We start from the raw sequence: 23135 nt of genomic DNA on the forward strand, positions 1-23135 counted from the left end.
GGCATGGGGAGGCACGCTCGCTCCCTGGTCCTGGTTCAGTAGCAGGGACACACCTTGAGGATATCCAGTTGGGATCAAATTCAACCCTACCCAAATTTTGGAGAGCTGGTAGTGCTAATTAGCAGGTAAACACACATATACTTCAAGCTGTTAGGGAGTTAAAGATTAACTGAAAACCAGGACATGGTGTAACATTAAAAACTATATATATTTTGCGATAGCTTGGCATGTAACACACCATTTTTTAGTCCTTAGGGCACAGTAATTCAGTGTTACCCTTCTGGCTGCTATCCTGCATTAAGACAAACTAAAGCTGCATTGAACATTCAAGTTTGACTCAGTATTTAGTCACTATATCAAGCAACTCAATTTTTCAACAATTTTTGATTCCTGAGTAAGGATTAGTAACCAATAATAGTGAAAGTATTCATCAATGTATAAGCAAAAGCAATTTAAAATAACTGTCAACTATAAATTGTAGTTTTTCATTGAGACAAATAAAAAAATATGAATTTTAAAATAACAAGTAATTGATCTTTCACTCCAAAATATTATTATAACCATTCAAAGGTTTGATTTTTGAAAAATTATGTAAATGACAATTTTAAACAGCATATGAAAGTGTCAGAATTGAGGCAAAGTATTTTTTAGATTTCACAGAACACACCTTAGTAAATTATTTTAGTCACTGCATGTAGAACCACATATTCTACAGGAAAATTGTAGCAAAAAAGGAAAACATGCTTAGAAGTAAACCAGTAAAATTGGGGTGTATTAGTCCATCTGCAGATGGACAAAGAATATGAAAGAACTTCAACTTACTGCAAGAGATTCCATTTGCTACACAGCAAGCATGGCACAGGAGAAAAGGAAAGGAAAGAAAGTATAGTGTCAGTGAATGCATGCAATAGGAAGCACAGCCCATCTTTAATAGCATAATTTGTCAGCAGTATTAGCAATGCTTGCCTCAACCTGGTGACTGGTTGGAAATATCACATACAACATGCACAGCACTCAGTAAAATCAAGCTCTTAATTCTAACTGTAAATTACAATCTAAACATCCTCAGTTGGACATTCATATTTGTTAATTTTGCTTTATCCCTCCCACTCAGTAGCTCAGGAGCTTACGATGAAATTGTGTTAGAAAAGTCTTGAAATAATACTTTTATTTAAATTTGCTGTCCTTATTATTAAAAAGAACTCACACAGCAAAGTGCTCAAAGCAGTATGCAGGGTTTTCAAGTGATTAACAGAACTGAAATTTGTGTTGTATAAATATTATGTTATTTATTAATACTTCTACTTTTCGATGTAATACGTCTGATGACATTTACAGGATAAGCTTTGTGACTTCTGCATTTATTACTTGGCACCTTACAATGGAAATATTTCATATGTAACTTACGACAATCATATGAAAAAAATCCATGGAAAATGCCAGTTTGGTTTGACTACAAGGCAGTGCCACATGTTCAGATTTGTATTCCCTCCTCTCACCAGTAATGATTCACTGATTTGTAATTCTGGAACTATTAAAATGTCAGCATAATTCTTGTTTTAATAGCAGTAAAAAAATCTAATTTACCCGCATTAGCATTTCAAAGATTAGGGACTAATGTCTCAGAAATAAACTTCTCTCCTCAAAAGTGTTCCTCTTCATTTATCAAGAACCAACAGTTGCATTCTGTGCATTTTTCAGGCAGATTTCCTTATTATTTACATATATTACATTCTCATGTCATTTTAGATGAACAGAATGATATCAATGTTGTAACTAACAGACTGCAATGGCATCTGCCCAGTTACAGCCTGATGTCAGTGCATATGCACACAATGTCAATAAACATTTGAAATTCTTATTAAAATGATTTACCTTACCTTCAATACAAAGGCAGCAAACACAGAAATGTCAAGTAATGCTAACTTGGTATAGCCAAGCAAAGCCTTTTGGTTTGGCTTCTTTCCACAGGCCTTACAACTAAAGAATGTATGAAAAGTATTTTCCTGAATCCTGCACTACCCATCAATAAAACCATGACAAACAAAGCTTTAGCTCCTGTAATGTTTAATTTTACGGCTGTAACATTGTTTGAATTTATTTATTTTTATTTTATTTTTTTACTTAGGAGTATTTAGTACTCTTATAAAAACCTTCCTTTACATCTTGGCTTCCCTGCAGTTTATGTAAATCAAGCTTTGTAAAGCCAAGTTTAAGACAAGAAGACAAGAGCAGACAGATCATTGTGCTGCATTAAATTCACAGATACGCTGATTTCTGTTTTTCAAATCTTGTTTGCCTCTCACTTAAGCTCCTCTGAATCTTAGCATACCACTAATTTACACTCGGACTTTCAAAAATACCGGAATCCACATATAATTTCTATCTTGCCATGGAATTTACTTTAAAGAAGGAGAAATGCTGCAAAGAAGTGAATTTCATGGACATTTTTTCCCCAGAAAACAACTCTCATTTTTTTACTGCTTCCAAAAACAGGGAGGCAAAATAAATAAATAAATAAATAAGAGGAGGTTGGGGGGAAAGGGAACTGGGATTTCATCGTACATGAAAATTCCTCCTTCTTCAGTGGAAGAAAGCATATTGATCTTTCAGTACTACAAAATCTCCTTAAACTACTGATGGTCAACTCAACATGGCTCTGCAATTTCATGATTGTAACTTGTTTTCCTTTCAGCATAAAATGAAATATTCCTTGGAAGTTGAGATAATACTAATTTTTGGACTAAATGAAATCTCTTTAAGCCTCTAGTAGCAAGGGTTCATGCAGAATGTTCCGAACTTTCACTCTTCTCCTCAATCTCTAGTTTAATGCCTACGTTAAGGGAACTATGACACTACACAGTTAGTGTTTTTGGCAGCTGAAAATACTAGATGTTATACTGAATGCTCTGAATATAGCTAGCAAATGGTACACCTAAGAAACACACACAATGTTGTCCACAACAGCAGCACGTTGATTTATCTTTCTGTTGAGACAGAGAATTATCGTTCTGTACTATTAGCAGAGCAAGAGGATAGCAAAATACTAATCTTTAGGTCACCATCCTTCTTGCTTTTTTTTTTTTTCCCAAGGAATCATTTTTACGTACTAGAAAGAGATGAGACTTACTCACTTATTTCTTAAGATACTGAAATGTTGATGGCAACACAGTCTTCAGTCATTTAATGACACAGGAGAGTCCCATCATAACAAAATAATTGCTGTCTGCGAGGGTTTTTAATTGCAAGTGCATTTTATTGAGGTATTATATTTGACTTGGTATCGCAGCAGACAAAAGCTTTTTCCCACAATCTAGGAAAGTGGGTATATGTATCAGAGACAAAAAGAGAGGTACAGCATATGTTGCTGCATTCTTAAATACCCACTCTTCTTGAAATTAAACTGTTCTGTCAGGAGAAAGCTAAAACCCAGCTGTGGTCCTCTAGAAAATCTGCCTTCAAGAGCCAAATTGAGCTCATTGTCAGTCCATGGATATGTCCAACAGCAGTCAGATGCTATGCCTGGAGTTCTACTGTGACTCAGTTTAACTCTGGATTACTATGGTGTCAAGAAGCAGACCTCCAGCCTTGTTGGTGGCCCAGAGTCAATGAACTTTAGCCACAGGGAAACTCATCATAACAGGTCCATTCTGATTTTTTCCAGCATTTTTTTAAGGGATGTGGCGTGTTTTAAATATCCACTAGCAGCTTTGTAAAACTTGTGGTCTTTGTAAAGCTTGTGATCTTTGAGATGAGCATGGTTTAAGAAAGGTGTATACTGACTTTGGACTTACTGAATGTCTCATTAGGAGACAAAATATTTGAATTATCTAGTACTAAACGACAAGAAAAATAGGATCTTGCGTGTATCTCCTTACAAGAAAAAAAATAAAAAAAGAAAAAGAAAACATCATAAAACCAGTCTTTGACTAGATTTAAAAAAACTCTGTTTGGTAGGGTTCAAGGATGCACTGATAGCTTTACTCATCTGTTACACCTGAAGAGACAGCAAAACAGTACGTGCAGTTATCTTCGCTTATAAATTGCCTCTTATGTCCTTGAGACTCCACAGCATCAAGTGATTAAATGTAGCATCAAAGCTTACAAATCAAAGATGTACAAATCATGCACTCTGCTGCAAGAATAAGGGGTGGAAAGACATTCTGGGACATTCAGCTATTACCCAATTTCAGAAAATTTGCTAGCTCGAGCAGCTGACCTAGACAACTTCTATTTAAAGCTTCTTCAATGTCAGAATAAGCAATTCTTGCCTTTGCCCATTTTCAGTAACAGAAACAATGGTCAACAAATCACATGCAATTATTTAGAAATAAATTTGATTAGAGAAACTAGTGCCAAGCTAACCACCCCCATAGGCAGGCATAGCTCCATTTAAGTCATCCGTGACGCAACCCTTCTTGGCAGCACTGAACCTGGTCTGATGTCTGTCTCGTGAGCAGAGTGGTTTGTTTTCACCTCCAGCTTTTTCCAAGGTGGCAGTAGGTTCTGAGAATCACAGATTCCTGTCCTCCATAGGACAAGGTATTGCTTTTTCTTCCTTACAATTATTTCTGAACCTTTTCAGAGGCAACCTGCTTTTGTGTTTTAGCTAGGCGGTTTTTTATGCCAGAAGTTTTATGCAGGATTTCAGGTCTTAGTCTAACCATCGATAAGTCTAAGAGTTTAGACAGGTTCCCTCACAGCTACCACTGTAAGATGGATTTTTTTTTTTTTTCCCTACAATTGCTAGATTCTTTGGCATTCCAGGCTGAGGGAGAAGAGGAGAGGAAAGGTGTGAAAACAAGTACTTGCCAGTCTAGGAATCACTTTTCCTTTTCCCTTTCTAATGACATTTCCCCAGTTTCCCTAGACTCTCCCTCCCATCACTCTTTTGTTGAGTAAACAGAATGGATTATCATGTATGAGTTCTGAAGTTCCCTTGGGAAGAGCTGTTTCAATTGATAGGTAAATCCAAGGTGAGAAAAATAAATATATGCCTGTTATCAAAGACCTACTATTCCATCAACTTCCAAGGAATAATGCACTTCAGGCTGAAGGGACATTGCTGGGGATAGAACAGGGATTCCTGCAGGACTGAGAAACCCGTTTTCTTCAATCTGCTTGATAAGCAGTAAGAATACCGACCCTTGTTTCACATTTAATTCTGAAACAAAGAACATCTAATTTCAAAAAGATAATTAAACACAAATGGAGTGTATTTATTAACTTTTAGATGCTTTTAGGCCATTTATATATTAGCTCAGTTCATAGTTTACTCCTTCTCCTCAGCATTCTCTCTGCTCTACTTTTTCAAAACACAAACTAAAGAGCCTGTGTTCTGGGTCCCTCTTTCTTAGATTTGAGAATAGCTCACTCATAACATCCCTGTACACCACAACAATGAGCCAGTATCTCATTTAAATGCATTGGAAGAGGTGTGTAATTTTTGCTGTTGCCAGTGCCAGATGCGGGAAGATTAAACAGTTTTCCCAACACCTGTGATTATAGCCAGAGGATTTATTAACAAATCAGATTTGCTAATAGGGTCAAGGAAGCCAAAAAGCAGGGGTGGCAAGGATATGGGATTATTGAGAAGGCACAAATGAAAACAAAAGAAAAAACAAACCCCAAACACAAGTGAGAGCAAACACAGGAAGACACGTACGTAGAGATGGGAATGAGAAGTTAAGATAAAAACAGAAGAAAATAAAATGAATTAAAGGAGAAGACAAGCAAACCAAAACCAACATGACCATAAAACAAGGTCTTTCAAAAAAAAAAAAAAAGTTACAACAGGCAAGTTCTGAAAATGTCATCATCATCTTTTTTAAGATAAAATACATGGAAAGAGGAGATGTCACTTTTTTCTACATGCTGTTGTTGCTTCCTGATTTTGGCTAATTCTCCTTAGCCTTCTCTCTTTCCAAGCCTTCAATCTTTTTCCTCCAAAAAGAAAAAAAAATCCCCACAAAACAGTTCCCAACTTATTCTATATCATTAAGATACCAGCTGTTTCCTCTACTTAGTATATTAAATCACAGGGATGCCAGTTGATGGTGATAATCTCTGAGAAGATTGATTTCTTAACTGGAATTAATATACTAAGTATATGTGTTTATGGATATATATAAATAATTTCACTGGCCATTTTACAGTCAGTAACTGTAAATAACTGCGAATATTCATAACTGCGAATCTAAGTGGATTTCAACCAGACAGGTCTTGCTGTTTAGCAGATTGAGCCTGTAAAATCTGTAGATAAAATGGGTGTAATGTGGAAGCACAATACATCCGGAGTGATTGTCAGAGACACTTTGTTGTGGGAAATTGATTTCTGATGTGATATCTTTCTAAAAGGGACTGCACACACAAGTCACGCAGGGTTAGCTCTGAATACCTTTGAGTCCTGAGTGTGAAAACTGCATTATACCCAACCCCAGCAGAGAGATGAGAAGAAAGTATACCAGGATCTTGTGGGTCTAAGAACAGGCTATATTGTACATCACTTTAGAGGAGCAAAATACTCCTCCTTGCTCATTACCTTCTCTTCTGAGTCCCCTGGCTGGCAGGTAATAACTCCATCTCGTGAGCCCCCAGCAAACGTTGCTTTGCAGTTTGCAAGCCACTGTTTTCAGAAAGAAATGAAAGAAGATATGTGTAAGGCCTATAGCTTGATTTGTAGAAAGGTAAACAGTATTTGTTTTCACACCATGGCCTGTAAACAAAATTTGGTGATTGTAACTTTTGTTCATACGATTTGCTTTGACTGTAATTAAAAAGATATATTTTTGATTTTTATTAGTATTTGAATCGCATAAAACAAGAAAATTATTTAATTAATTGCTAAATAGGAGAAAGGAAAATGTTTCTAAAATATAAAGGTACTTTTTTTTTTTTTTTTTTTTTTTTTTTTTTAAGTTCTGGTTCATATGTTCAGAAAGAAACATTTAATGAATCTAGTACCTGAAACATTTACTGAATGTTAACTGAAACAGATTTGACATTATCTTCAGTCTCCTGACATAGTATAAGTATACATGCATACAAAAACAAGAAAATGGCAGAATCCAGCATACCGAGAGTGTTGCTTCTTTTCTGTTGTTGTATGTGTCCAGGTATTCTTGCAGTTCTAGGACACTGAACTTCAGCTTTTCAAGAAGGCCACAAGAGAGAAGCTGGAAAAATGAAATCAAAAACACTAGTAAATGTCACTATAAAAGTATAAAAATACTGATAGAATAGAAAATATATTAGAGAACATATTTTGCAAAATAATAGATTTACAGATATTTGCACTGAAAACTGCTTGATTTTATGTTTATGCCACAAAGAATACTATACCGAGAGCTCAATACCAACAGGTGCACCTATGATAATTTACACATGAAATCATTATCTGCGTTTAACAGCTTGGTGAAAGACTTCCCTAAAATAAAATACTACTCAAAGCTTAACTAGTTAATCTCCACTGCTCTCTAATGGCATTAATTGCAGCTCTTCATGGCCACAACTGCAGGCCAAAACCAGACCCAAGATTAAACTTCAGAAGTTCCTCCCTCAGTGCTCCTCTGTGAGGCCACACTGTCATTAAGCTTTTGGACAAACATGGGTCAGAATGAAAACAACAAGAGCCACCTCATTTCCTAATATATATATATATTTATCATCCAGTTCACATTAGTTGTCTCAAATGAAGCCACTAAACATATTTTCATCTTCCATGCTGAAGTCTATAAAAAATAGCTCCTCCTTTTCCATTTGTGGGGCAGACACTTGTTTTATACTACTTTTTGGCAGGCAGGCTCAACACATCCTATTGCTTATCTGTCAGTACTTACCTAATGAAGTAATATGAAAAATTAATAGAAATTTGATTAAGAACAAGACATAAATAGAGATGGGAGGCGGGTACCTTCTTGACATATCTGTTCAGGAGTTGCCCTAATGTGAAACAGTCAATGAAATACCACACTGCCACACAGTACATGCCTTTTGAAAGGAGTATACTCACTGTTTCTGCATCTACAAAAAGAGTAGGACATTCTGAGCATGATGTTAACATCTGGGAAGACCTCACAAACTTGGAGCCTATTCCTCGCAGGTTGTCTCCCAGGTAGCTAGCTGCATCGCAGGTTAGGAAGCAGAATCTTTTCTGAATATTCTGTAAAACAAAGTACAGCTTATCACATTCTCTACTCAGGTACAAGCTACTCTCATTTGTGAGGAAAATGGCATGCTTTTTTTTTTTGTTGCTTTGTTATTGCATGTGTCTTGCACAGTAATATGCAACAGAGACCATCTCCTTCTGGACAACTGGAGAACCGAATGCTTGCTCGAGGATACTGAGCAATAATTATTATCACAGTGTAGAGCTGGGCAGCTGTGAAACTAGATACAGAGTTAGTAATTATCTACTGTGAAATGTATTTTTATCAAGCTGATTCAATCTTTATACAGCTTTTTATCCACATGCATATTTTTTTTTATTTGGTTGTACAGAGTTAACAAAGTTGATAAGCATATTACTTTTTCTGCCCATTCCGGGCATTGTTTTGTTAGTACACCACGTCAAGTGGCTAATCAGACAATATAATGGACATCCTAATGCCAAACAGCAGCACGAAAAAAAACACAAAACAAAACAGAAAAGAACTTTTGCTTTGCCCTGTGGGAAAAACCTTCTTACTAAAACTTTTCTGCTGTTTGGGTGGACTCCAGAAATACTGCATTGCATCCGGGAATTCTTCTTCTCTCTCTCTCTCTTTTTTTTTTTTTTTTTTTTTTTTTTTAAATATTTTGAGTCTTAAAACAGTTTAGTCTTCCAGAAACATTCTAGCACTGATATTTTCTTTTCAGTAGCTAATATAGAAAGCAAGTAGTAAATAAAAATATATTTTAATAAAAATAATAGTCTTTCAAGACCTGAAATAATTGTATTGATAAATACAGAGCAGGCTTCACTGCCAAAACATATCTCACTAAGGCCAACTGCCCAGCTGGCGGGAGCACCAGGAACATGTTGTTTACAATAAAAGTATGCAACACTTTTATATGATTCACCCCACATAACTTCAGGCATTTCTCTGAGGAATGTTAGTGAGGACCTATATCACCGTGAGCATTCTTTACTGGAAAAGAAGTGCTTCCTGAACAACTATTTGGGCAACAAACATATAAATGGCCTTTACTGCACCTGTTCTGGGGCCTCAATGTGAAGTACTTAAAATCAGGTGAGCTCAGTTCAGATGTTATAGGTAACAGATGTTGTAGAAATGGATGGTTTTTTATTAAAAAAAAAAAAAAAAAAAAAAAAAAAAAAAAGCTAAAATCACACTGTAGGTAGGGCATATATCATAACTATTTTATAAAATAGTTAAAGAGATACTTTCTCGACAGCACCATTTCATCATTGCTTATCTGTGAAATTCTCTCTAAACTGAGCTGGCTCTGTTCATAGCCAAGATCACATAGACTGGCATGATACCGGTACGGTATGTTTCTACCATTTTGCTTCAACACAGAAAACAAAGCCCTACACATGTCACTTAGCACATAGCTTGGATTCTCTGCTGCACTGAATCTGTAGCTGGGACAAGGGGCTCTTACTAATTACTACCAAAACAGGTAAATAATTATTTTTATGAGCAACTAGCAGAATCATCTAGATCACAGAGCTTGGTGACAGTTGCTTGTTTACTACTTGGGTATCTTCTGAAAGACTAGGTCCAACTCAGTACAACTTTTGCTGACAGCTCTTCAATGAAAGGAAGGAGATCTAGATTTGAAACTAACCAACAGAGAAGAGGTAGCTGAGAATGTAAAAGTGGAAGCAAATTTAGAAAGACAGATCATGGGATAGAAACTTAAAAACTTCCATTGACTGGAAGGGAGCTCTGGAAAACATCTAGTCCATCCTTCACCTTGAAGTGGGACTGGTGCTAACAACGCTAGATAAGGTCAGCCATGGATTTTTCTAGATGAGATGTGAAAGCTCTAAGGTCTGAGATCCACAGCCCCTCTGGGTAACCTTTTTAAGTGCTGCAGTCCCTTCGTGGGGAGGAGTAACTGAGTTTATGATTCTGAGGCAACGATGAAGAGAGACCACAGAAAAAATACAGCTGAGTGCATTCAGAATTTGCAGGAAGGAGCCCATGAGAAGCAACTTCATGGGGAAAAGGAGATAAGAAGAAGAGGGCATTTCTTTAGTGAAAAAGAGGACAGAAAAAGAGGACACTTAAAGAGAAAATACATTAAGCCATATATCTGGCTAAATCATGAAGCCTTCACTCAGGGAAATACTCATGCAAAGAACAGAACATAAAACTATTCAATTACTAACTTGGGCACCAAAATTAGAATGACATTGTTAGCACAATAATCAGAGAGGTGGATGCCAAACAAATTAGAAATAGAGAGAATCACAAGAAAATATTCTAGAGATAATTAAGAGAAAGGCTAAGGACTCACAATGGAGCTGCTAACAGATGTTACTGAAAATGCCTTCTTTTGCCTTACTGCTCCCAGAAAGGACATCTGGGTACAGCTGAAACAGGTAAACATCAATTGGACTCAATAAAAAATCAGGTCAGAATGGATCTTTTTACATCATTGCAGATTAGGGAAATTCACGTTATGATAATTGTAATACTGGGTAAAGAAATCTACAAGCCATAATGATTATATTTGAGAACTCAGAGAATACAGGGTGTTGTAAAAAACATAAGGAAAGGGTTTATCTCAAAAAGCAAAAGGAATTACAAGTTTGGGAAACTGTGGGAATGTATAAGAGATAAATAATAGACAGTACAGAACTCTTTACAGCCAATCATATAAAACCATTTAACTTCCATGAAAGGCTTAAATGCTATATGAGGAAAAGCAATTGATATGTTGCATATTAATTCATTTACTATCTTAGAAGTGAGGTAGAAAAACTTGGTCTAGAGGTAACTAGGTATGGAAAACCATACAAGGTAATTATCATCATCTCACTGTTCAATTTTAAAGATAAATTGAGCAGAATTACACTGGGATCTGTCTTAGGCACTAACCAAGTCGTTAATGAAAATACTGAATAATGGAACATATAACATGCATATTAAATGCATAGATGATTGAGTTGCAGTGCCTGCAAGCTCTTTGGGAGCCAGGGATCTTGACAGACTGGAAAAATGGTGCAGGGAAAAAAAAAGAAGGACAAGGTTGTACACCTAGACAGAAACAGTCAAGAGAGCACATTCAGGATGGAGAGTAACCAGAAAGGCAAAATTCTGTAGAAAAAGATCTACATAGTAGATTGGATTACAAGTGAAAAATGAATTAACTCTATCCTACTGTAAAGTAGTTATCAGAAGTTTTTACACAGAAGTAACTTCTACATAACATCTAATCCAATTCAAGTCAGTGCTAATAAAAACTTAGGCTGAAGTAAAGAACCTGATCTTGCTTTTCAAGGAATACACAGACTAACTGAAAAGAGCCCATAGCAACAGCTAGAAGTTTCAAAAATGTGGCTTATGGTGAAGGCTGGAAGAACTGAAATTAAATAAGAGAAAGTTTGGATAGGTGAAGTCATGATAGTGGTCTACAAACTACAAAGAAAAGAGGAGTATCACTATGGATAGAGCAAGCAGTCATGGACATAAAACACAGAAGTTTTGAAATGATTAGGAGTCATGACTAAGTACTGGACTACTTTGCCTAGGAATGTTTTGAAGTTTCATCTTAGCCTAGAAGTTAAGAACAGTTTAGAGAAAAAGTTAAAAAGACCAAAACGAACAATGTAGTCTGGGCAAGATACGGACCATGAACTCCTTAGGTTCCTTCTTGCACTCATCTGTGAATGAGTTTAAACAATTTTAGTTTATTTTAAGAACATAACTTCCTCAAAACATTTTAGTCATAGCTTCATCAACACCTGATCAGTCTAGTGTTTATTGTTCAGTAAACATATTCTTCCTCTTCTGCATTCCTTTTCAGATATTCATGGAAGCAACAATCAATCCACTGTTAAAAATACAACAGTCTTAAACACTGTCCTAAAGTATTAAAACTTGAAATGGTCAGAGACCATATATTGGTATCTGGGTATTTTACCTCATTAAATAAATTTATTTTGTAAATACATGGACTATCAGTTCTATACCAAGGTATCTCAGTATTGTCCTTTTGGGTGCAGATTACAGTGACTGAAATCTTTCAAGCAAGGCCTGAATGCATCATATATTTTATGAAATGGGACTATTGGGAGTAATTGTGCCAACCACCACCATTATATCAACTATGCGTATGTATATGCCTGAATATAGTCGCTGTGTTTTCTGTGAACGTGAATAATAACATAACATTCCCCCATTTTTTTTCTTGTTAACATGATGTTTCCTCTTCTGGGAAGAGGATTTTTAGTAACAAGAAGGCTCAACTGTGGAAACTACTTGCTGGCTCTCAAATGTACTTGTCTTGTAATCGGATGGTCTTCTGGAAGACATTTGATTTGACAGAATATGAAGAGGCAGCTTAGAGCACACAGTTGTAAGGATTATCCAGAGATCTCTGAGATACGACCAGTTTACAGGAAAAGTACTTCAATAATTTCAGGAATTTTAAACAAGCTTAGCGTATTGTGGGCTAACATCCAGGATACCATCAACTTGATGCAGACCAAAATGTAGGTGCCCTGGAAAACGCACTTCCTTCACTTCACTAACTATTTAGTTGACAGGCTATTCCAAACAAGGATTTTGCTTCACAGTTAAATATTTTGGCAGTACTTTGCCTTGTGAGCCTAGCAAATATTCGGCTTGTTTCTCAAACTTCCTGTTCATGAGGGTCAAAAATCTTTTAAGTTATTGGACGAGCAGTAAAGTTTAACAGTGCAAACACAATACAATTCCAGAGAAGCTGAGATCTTATGAAAAAAAAATCTGCGAAAGTAACAGAGCTATTTTTATAAATGAAAAATACATCTGTAGCTCCATCTAGAAAATCCTGGTTTGTTGATACTATTAACACCTTTAAATTTTCTTTGCTGTTTTTCATGTTATACCATTATTGAAAAACCTTTTGAGAGCAGTATTGAATCCTTCTTATCCAGTTATCTGAAAAACATTAGTAGGCTACCTTTCAAAAACAGGAGAAGCACAACAGCAAGTGCACTGTGTGTATGTCATGATTTGGATTTAAATAGGCACTTCACAAGTAATGTTTAGGTCTTGCATTACATGGTATTTATTTTTTTGCTTTTCAAAAGTACATGACACCATTTTCATTCCACCTCTTCAAGGAAGACAAAAAGGACAAGTAACTCTCAAAATACTTGAACAGGGCCATTAATCTCTAGGACTGATGTGTATTTCGACTTTTTTGCTGTTACATCATGAAGAAACACAGGGTTAATTTTCAAAGTTGACCTGTCATGCACTTAAGTCAATGCTGGGAGTTTTTTTTCAAATGGTCATTTATGAGACAGTGTTCAAAAGAATGCCTATCTTTAGGTACCCATATTTAAAGTGGTACAATGTTTAAAAGAGGATGCAGTGTACAGCACGAGTAGAAATATAATTAACTGCAGAGGAAATAGGATGGAAAGGACAGTCCTAAAGCATGATGCTTCTTTCGTGTAAGAACAGTCTTAAATATACCAAAAGATCTTGAGATGGTATATTTATTAGCAGGGTCCCTCTTTGCTAATAAAAAAAACTGCATACTCTGAAACCACAGGTAATTTAAGTCTGCATGAAGTTACGTAACTGTTGTGTACTCTGCTGCAGAATGTGATACATCCTGCAGCTGCCTCATATAAAGCAGGAAAAACAATAAAAAACTGCTTTAAAACTAATTACATGCAAATACAGACAGTGATTTCTTAGAACAGCTCGTACATTTAATGTATTTTTTTTCTTGTCTTCTTGCATGATTCTTATCTTTGTATGCACACAGCTTTAGAAAGGAAAAATACATCTCTAGTCTTTAGACACATTCTCTGGAATTTATTTTATATGATGGCAGTTGGATATTTCTATTCAAATTATTAGCTACAAAATATTTAATAATGTTGACATTTACATTGGGCGTGGTCAAATTTCAACAGGTTACGTTGAAATAACAGATTAACAATAGTTTCAGATGAAAAGGCTATTTCCTCTCTCTTACAGTTGTTGTTTCAGACTACTTCTAAAGTACAGAAGAAAATACTCTTTGAAGTGGATCTGCGTTTTGTAATGTTATCTTCAAACCCACAAATATGAGATACATGTTACTTTTATGACAAAACTAGTCCTAGAGGACAGTTCTGCATGATAGTCTAGTATAATTCTGTAACACGCAAAATTAAAACGGTGACACCACTGTTAGTTCATTACTAGTACCACTATCAAGAGCCATCCTAATAGCCATGCACAATCTAAACATTTTGATGTTATCTCTTAAATGTATTTTCTCACCTTAAACAAGGAAGAGAACACATGAAATGTATAAACTGCACAGGAACCATCAGAATCACACATGAGCTGGTTGATATGACTACGCCAGGCTTCTTCTGCATCGTCACAGGCTGCTGGCTGAAATGCAGCAAGGATGGCAGAAAAAAATGGCGAGGGTGGAGGGGAGGCATTTCGATCAACATCTCCAAAACTGAAGGAGAAAAGAAAATAAACTGTGATGAAAGGAAAATAATGAGAAGGTGTCAGATAAAATACACTATAATTGAGAGATGTAATCACAGGACCAATTACAGCATCTTTCTAAAGATACTCATCAACTTTCAAGTTACTTTTGAAAACTGGCAAGATGTTGGCCACAATGAGAAAAACATCCAAATGAGAATTCCTATCATCATCTATATTTCCCCATCCTGGGATACTTGAATTGCTTTATCATACAATGGTTTGGAGGAAGAAGGTTAAAACTTCACAGGATGATAGAAGCCAAGATGAAAGACACCTCTTCTGGGAAAACTTGGTTATAATAATGTATAGCAAAACGTATATTTTGAAAAAAATATCTCAGCCTGTACAAACATTATGCATTCTGACCCATTTGGTTTATCACCCTCCCCCTGCTAATATAATGGGTGGGAGAAGATCTGTCTCTTCTCCCCATTCATAAGACTTCTCATCATTCTGCCACGGTCAATGAAACTGGTTGACTCCAATTTATAAAGGGTACTAAGCTACTTGCCCCTTTGAGGTGGAGAAATACTTCCTATGGCTCCCAAGAACAGGAGTTGTGATTCTGAAATGTGGCACAAAGAAAGAGAGAGAAGGCCTCTGTATGCATCCTTACTACTTTACTCTTCATAAAAAGATGTTGACTGCAATCTAACTCAGCATTCAAAATCTGAAGCAGCTGCATATGGCAAGAAAAAATCTTGATGCTTTGGTGCAACATTTACTGGGGTCCTGTCATGATCATCTGGAGGCTTCAAAAGTACACAGATGGGATTTTTGACAGTACTGTGACCTCCTTATGACCCACAAGCAATAAGAAGGATGAATGCATGGTTGATCTGTTGAACAGTCAACTAAGCAGAATTTATGTTACTGCAAAACTTTAAAAATCATTTTTTTTTAATTTATTTATGTGTTTAATGACTAACTGCCTAGATGTGTAAGGAAAACAGGATATGAACTGTGCATACAGAGAGTCTTGTTCTTTTTGGAGTTGAACAATAAACCTGCTGATAATTTTGACACTGTCTTCATACTCTAAACTCACAAGAGATTTACATCTCCAGTGACCAAAAGAGCCATTCCATGATATAACTAACACCTTACTACCACTTTGTTGTACAACATAACAGCATTTTTACATACACTATATATATATACAAGTACCTGGTAAGAGCGAATTGTTCCAGCCTGTCAACTTTCTCTTCAGTCTCTGTCATATCCAGACTAAGGCTATCACTGCATTCAAATGCTCCAGGGAGTTCATTTGTAGACCCCGAAAGCTCATCCTCATGGACTGCTATATCTTGCTCTTCATGTACAGCTTCAACCTAGGGGAGTGAATGATGATGTCTTAGAAAACAGCAAATTAGTAAGTTAATACCACTAATACCTAGAAAGTGCTTAATGAAACAAAGAAAACACACATACTTGACAGAACATTAAATTGCACAGTTATTAATCCCTATACTATAAAAGACATGAACCAAGTTAAACTTCAGTAAAAATACTGTATTTGCTTAACTTGAGGTCTTGGACCAGTGTTGGTTTTAAGTATTTCTTCAACTCAATTTGTCTAGCAAAGAATTTCAGATTTCAATATAGTTGGCATCATAGCAAGGAAGTATTTTTTTTTCAGGAAAAACAATAGGGTTCTTCTTACTGCCAGGCTGTCCTCACCATTTAGCACTTTGCAGGGTCCAAGAGTATATTAACAACTCTCAAAACATATTGAAAACAATCACTGTCTGGAAGATTGTATGCATGCTTAGAATTGAGAATTATTCTTAGCATGTCATATTTACATAGTAACTGCCATACAAGAAGAACCCAGGCCATGAAAAGGATTACGCTTCTATCATTTCCTTCCCCCCCCTTTTTTTTTTTCAGTCCATTAGCATCTAAAGCTAATGGACAACTCTGATCGCCTCTCTTGATTTCTTCTTGAAATCTTTCCAATTTGTCTTGCATTTTTAGTCTGAACAAATTTTGTTTCAGTTTTAACCTTTTGCCATTTGTCTGCACCATCCACAGCATTTCTGCAAAGCAGTTCCTGTTGGGATGACTGCAATGTGAAGTACATAAACTCTTTATTTTTTCTTCTTTTCTGTTTGAGGCGTCTCATGAGGTGTATGCTTGTGCACAGATGTGTATGTGCATGTATGTATGTGCGTTGTGAGCTGGTAGGGAGGGAAGTTTATGGCAAGTTGAATTTGAAGTGAAAAGAGGCCCTCTGCAGGTTACCAGACCCGGTTGAATCCTACAGATAAATTTTGGGAATTTGAATTTCTGAAAATTAAACAAGATAAGAAATTAAGTAGGAGAAAGGTGATTGATTTTTTTCTTTAATAACCTAAAGTGATAAGAGTACTTCTGAGTCCAAGAGGGATGAAATGAATCACAGCACAAACTGTTTTGAAAAGAGAAATAAAAGCTAAAAGGCTGGATTACGAGAATAGGAGCCAGAGCAACTGTCAAGAAGCATAAATGTTTTATGCTTTGTCAAGAAGAAGTTAGCATTAACCACTTTCAAATACGAAATGCTACTACTGAACTATTGGTTTGTTTATGGTAATGAGAGTGTTTGTATGAGGAAAACACATTTTGATGGGATAAAGTGCAAAGAAAGGTGAAACAAACACCTCCCATCCACTGGAGTCCACCAAGATGTTCAAAAAAGAAAAAGAAAAAACGTGAATTCTAAAGATGTGTGTAGCAATGGATTTCACATGTAGGATTAGAATACACTTCCAAAAATAGAGGAGTTTTGATAACTTGAAAAATATACAAGATGTTATCTTAATCTTTGCATCCACATAGCGTAATCTACCATTGCCTTCTGATCCCTTATTAATACTATCTTAAATTATTGCTGTCACTATCTTTAATAGAAAATAAGTTTAATCAACTTCTTGTCATTAATGATAACATCTGGATTTTGGCACTGAGCCATTTGAGAAGGCCTTTTAATGTCTGTTACTCTCATTCACTGCATCTATTTAAAAGCAGAGGTGATATTTTTGTTTTTGATTGTGATGCAACAACTAAACCTTTTCATTTAGCACTAAAGAAGTAACAAACATTTTCCTCTGCATTGTTGACATACCATTAGCACTCTGGAAATAAAAACTCAGACAAAAAGCGAAACAAGAAAGGACTCAGATTTTGTGTTATCAAATTAAGTAAAAATTACTGAGGTGGAAGTTTCAAGTTTTCTGACTAAAAATTGGATGACTTCTTCCTTAAAATAAATACCAAACCAAGCATTTTAACTTTATTTATACTTCCTACAGTTTGTTTTGAGTAAAAACACAGAAGTATGCATACTAAAAGAAAATCTCTTTGAGGTAAAAAAACACTAAGAAGACACTGTGTAGAGTTTATCAGTTCAAGTATCCTTCGAACATTGGCAAATCCCTGTCAACTTGGGTTATGTACCTCACTAACTTCAAACCTGTCTCAGGACTAAGTGAATTTGCCTGTCAACCTCACAAGAAACCACTGTGCTTTTTCATTATTTACATATTTTCTGTTTCCAAAGCTTTGTGCTGAACACTGGTGCATTACATATTGGGGCATTAAAGACATTTTCATACTAAAGATTACAAACCCCAGGCCTACACGAAACTTCTGAACTGTGATTTGCAATTCTTAATGTGCGGCACCAACAGCTTCTACATCTGAAGGTACAAGATTAGCCGCAGTCACCACCTGCAAATGTATCTGTTCAGACTATAGCTTCCTGAACTGAAATTCTGCCAACTTCTGCTTATAGACAAGTTATTATGTAGAAATTACCAAGAGTTGTTTTGACAAATGATAATCAGTTTAATATTTTCCACAACCATTATTTTAAGAAGTTTCCCTCCTCCCTGATCCTTAAGCACATCTCCCTCCTTCTGTCCTTTCTCCCTCTTAGGGAGGTTTCTAGCACAATTAGTCCAATACTGAGCACAATTCCAACCTCCTTTTCTACAACCTGTCATCTAGAATTCTGGTTTCTGTAACTTCAGTAACATGCAGTGTACCCATTACTTGCGTGGCTGCGTTTGGAACAGACCAAAAGCAAGAACAGGAACGAAAGCTGAGGAATATACGAGGTAACTATTTTCCTCCCCTGTTCTATTCTTACACTGCTCTTCTGCATAAGAAATCCAATCCAGACACGACAGAGAAAGCTTTACTGTTAAGGCAGAAGTGTCATAAAGCCACAATAAAAAACCTTCAGATTATATTTCTGGAAAGAAAGCATTCACCTGATCTCCCAAAACCAGAAGCATTATCAAACAGGAAATTAAAGAAACTGCCCTCACACTGATAACCATTTACCAACCTTACATTATGTTCGTCTTCCGATACATTTGTCTGAAATAAACTGTGATGAGCATGGTTGTTTTATCCTCGCAAATCCTTCTGCCTCCTTCTACCCAAGATGGCTTAATACTGTGGTCATGAATTTAAAATTTCTGAGCGTCTGCCAAAAGGCAAGAACTGAATCCAGTGCACACAACTGTACAATAGGTTCCCACATACAAAAAAATCTCAGTGAATACATGCATACACCCACCCCATGAGTTGGCACATTGTTCTGTTAAATCAGCATGAAGAACAAAAAAGTATTCCTTTAGAGTTGTAACTTGCACCCAGTTCATGAATTTGTCTTCTAATGAGCTAGTAGCATCTTTGTGTTTATATAGTGCAATATCTTCAAGAAACAACAAATAAAAACTTTTAATAAAGAAAGCATAAGTAGAACAGAAAGGGTATGAGTGTTCAGGAGCACATGAATATACTGAATTATACCATTACGTGCAGGAAGTCAGAATATACTTGCTTTCACAGATCAAACCTTTCATGAATGTCTAAGTAAAATAAACTTGTTACATTAAATTCATTGTAGTTGGAAAAGAAAGTAAAATTTTATTCACCTTGGATCCTTCAGACACTTGGAGATTATTCATATCAGGCAAAGACCCATCAAAGCTAGATGTTCCTATATTAAAATGATGAGGGTCTGCTGAAGTTGTGTCACACGATGTAGAAAGTGAGTCAATGTGGTTTGTATCCTCAGAGGGGGAAAGATTTATAATCTGTACAAAATACATCAAAAGCACAAAAGAACTGAGTATGCAGCTACCTTACCAAACATTGCTTTTATGAACACGCAAAGCGAACATTAAAGGACAGTGACAGTGGCTCTATTAGCTTGTACATGTAGTCACAGTATAACCCTTTCAATATTTCTATCACAGAAATTGTATGCAAGCATCCCAGAAATTAACAATGAAAACCTGACCCAGTTTGCAAAATGGAAGTCTTGTTCTATTCTTTCAGTATTCAATTTATCAGATAGATTTACTACTAGTCACTTACGCAATTTGTGAAAAAAGGGTATCTAATCAGATACGATGCTTTCTGTGTTTTGAATTTTGCATTAAAATTCTTGCATACATTTTCAAATAAGGGAAAAGCAAACAGTGAGAAAATACCGCATTGAATGCCATCCCCCAGTGTCAGCTGATTAGATTGCACCTGGACAAGAGGAAACTAAAAGCCCAGCTTATTTAAAACACAGCCCAATCTATTGTTAAATTGCAGGTTTGCAACTCACTAGGTCTGAGTTCTCCAAGATTTGGCTGGTGGTCAGGTCCTCCTCCTCTGATGACTCATCTGAGTCCTCACGGTTCATTTTGTTCAGGCTGGGCGTGCTCCCTGAGAGCTGGCTCTCCTCCAGCAGCTGCATGTCACACTTGTCCAGGCTATCCAGAGACCGTCTCCGAACTCCCCAGTTGAAGTTGTCCATGCTCTCACCCTGAAATGGGACGTAGGGTCAGCTCCCTTGACTTGATACTCATCATATACAATGAATTAATCATTAGATCAAAGTTAGGTCAGGAAATATTTTTTTAAATGTGAAAATATAATACAAATTTGATATAGACATTATTTTGTTAAGCTATAATGTAACAGGAGCATTTAAAACTGTCCAGCACTTCACCTGCAGGTAAGAGCAGAAGCATGGAAATGACAGTTAAATGAAGAGTCATTCTTTTCAGTATTAGATGTGTTTCATGCATTTGCCCATTTAACAATTCATTTTTTTTGTAAGTCCATGTACATACACATCTCAATACCAGTAGAGCAATTACAGGCAGAAGGGAAGTTTGGAAACAATTTTAAGGTCTTTTGCTCATGATGTTTAAAAATATTAGGAGCGTGGGTCATAGCAATGTTTCAACCGTGAAACATACGTTAAAGATTTTTAATTTTTTCTTTATGTACATTACCATAGCAATGAGGTAAGGTAGATTTGAATGCACTCTTCATTTAGCACGCAAAATGTAATAGCTGAAGCAGCACTCCTTTTAAATTTATTCAAGCCTATGTGGTTTATTTTTGTAATTTGAACTTAGCTGAGTTACTTGAAAGAATACTTTGAGAAGTATAGTACAAAATAAGATTTCACTTTTTAAGTGAAAAATTTAATTTTTTTCATTTTCCGTCAAGTGAACTTGGTTAACTTTCAGTTTGGATTTTCACATACAGTTGCATAAAGCTGAATGCATTAAGCAAATTGCATAACTTTGTTAAGCTGGTGAACTGATACAAAGATCACTTAATTTCTTTCATGTATAAAGGTGACAAATCGTTTTCCACCATTTTTCCATTTGTTTATTTATATTTTCAGCAGACTGTACTTGGTATCACTAGTTACCCTAATTCTCTTGCTCCCTTAGTCAAGTCTGGCCAGGTTCTTCCCCAGCAATGCAAGAGCATCTGCAACCGCTCCTGCTATGGACCATGGAGTCCAAATGAGCCTTACAAAGCACGGGAAGGTCTACCCAGAAGCATCCAGCAGCAGCTTTGAGCCCTTTCTCTAGGTGAAAACCCTCAACATTACATCAACATGGGAAGGAAATGGATAGAGGAAAGAAATGTTTCTTAAAGTTCAAAGATGCCTTCTTAAAACAAGACTGTAAGAAGCAATGTTCTTAAACAAGCAAAGCAAGTGCTCAGAATTCAAGTTGGCAGTGATCTTTTAAATATGAAACAGCTGAATTTGAGAAAAATATTGCTCTGCCTAAAAAAATCATAAATATTAGCAAATCACTGATTATAGAAGAATTTCTCTCGGGCTCACGCAGATTAAAATTATGTTCAATCATAGAAAAAGTCTCAGTTCAGTAATGTACTTCAGCAGATTTCTGTTTTTAAACACTTGAGTAATCCCTATTCAGGACTCAGACATTTACTGAGTGGGTGCCTCAAAGTGCTTAATGTGCAATTAATTCAATAGCAGTCTAACCTCCTAAACAATCAAACAGCTTGCACAAACAGATCTTATTTTGCATCATTGCCCTTTAACGCAATGGATTTTGGAAAATGATTGGAAACAGTTCAGTTTTATGAGACGCTGCTCACCTTTCATGAAAAAGTATTAGGAAAAAAGAAAGATGCATTTTTAGGAAAAAAAAAAAAAAAACAGAAATGCAAGAATTGTAATCCACAAGAACGTGTAGAATTAAGGAAGACATTATATTTAAGAACAAATGAAAACGATTTTTTTCATCCTGGCACTGGGATCATATAGTAGTTTTGTGCAGGAAGGGATCCAGAAACATTTAAGAAATTAGGTCTCTAACTCAGAAAAATGATTGTGCAGTTTCCAGCTACTTATTTTAGCAAATTCTTAGGCAATCCATCCTCCCCCATGAAGGCTGGAGGATACGTGCAGCAAGGGGCATCCTCCACAAAAATGTCAGTTACTGAACTAAAAAAATAATGAAACAAAGCAAGTAAGCAAGCAAGCAAAGATGACCATTATGACCATGATCCTCATGGTGCCTGGGGCAGCTATCAGTGAATTTTGCAGCCTGTGTCTATGGGCCTATTTCTTGTGGTTTTCTTCTGCAATGGGTTAAAGAAGGAAGCCAACAAAAAGAAGAGAAATGAAAAGCGACACTTCTAGGGCATGCTATTAGAAGGGGGGAGTGAATTAAAAGTGAGAGAGAAGGGTGAGAGATGAAATAACCCACAGTATCTGGGTTAGCATAACCTTTCTACAGGGACACCCAGAATTTAAACTGAATTTAAACAAGAGGCCAACACATATACTGAGGTGGAGTTGGTTTTGTAGTCTGAAGCAGTATTTCCTTCACAGTGAACAAGCAGGAGGGAAGATGTATTTGAGAGGCTGCTCATTTTATCTACAGTAGGAGCAAAGATATCACCTATCTTAAAAGCCACCAGGAACAAACATCAATTCCAGAGAAAAGAGTCACTTATAAACATGCCTTGCAGCTATTACATAGGACTTTCCATAATCACTGCCCTCTGGTAAAGGTGCAGACTGGCCATCGCAGCTGCTTTAAACATTACCACAACGCAGGGGAAAGGGAGGCACAGAAAGGTCAAAAAAAATTGAGTAATACAATGTGGGAGACAGCAAAATATCTCCTTCAAAAAACT

General features: G+C 36.2%; 1 protein-coding gene across 11 annotated transcripts in view; it reads right to left on the bottom strand.

Annotated features, from left to right (window-relative positions):
• FRY (FRY microtubule binding protein) overlaps positions 1–23135 on the bottom strand; it is a 232797-nt gene that overhangs the window by 6276 nt on the left and 203386 nt on the right. For 8 of the 11 annotated variants that reach the window (XM_032207218.1, XM_032207230.1, XM_032207224.1 and 5 more), the window contains 8 exons: positions 20278–20478; positions 19595–19756; positions 15834–15997; positions 14442–14631; positions 8012–8161; positions 7077–7175; positions 6542–6625; positions 823–840 (listed from right to left, as the gene is read on the bottom strand). In XM_032207218.1, the coding sequence (XP_032063109.1) occupies positions 823–840; positions 6542–6625; positions 7077–7175; positions 8012–8161; positions 14442–14631; positions 15834–15997; positions 19595–19756; positions 20278–20478 (1068 nt within the window). Of the gene's footprint in view, positions 1–822; positions 841–6541; positions 6626–7076; positions 7176–8011; positions 8162–14441; positions 14632–15833; positions 15998–19594; positions 19757–20277; positions 20484–23135 lie in introns of all 11 variants that reach the window. The other 3 variants (XM_032207210.1, XM_032207208.1, XM_032207197.1) reach the window with 2 other exon arrangements.

Source organism: Aythya fuligula, chromosome 1 (genome assembly GCF_009819795.1).
Source record: "Aythya fuligula isolate bAytFul2 chromosome 1, bAytFul2.pri, whole genome shotgun sequence".
Classification (NCBI taxonomy): Eukaryota; Metazoa; Chordata; class Aves; order Anseriformes; family Anatidae; genus Aythya; species Aythya fuligula.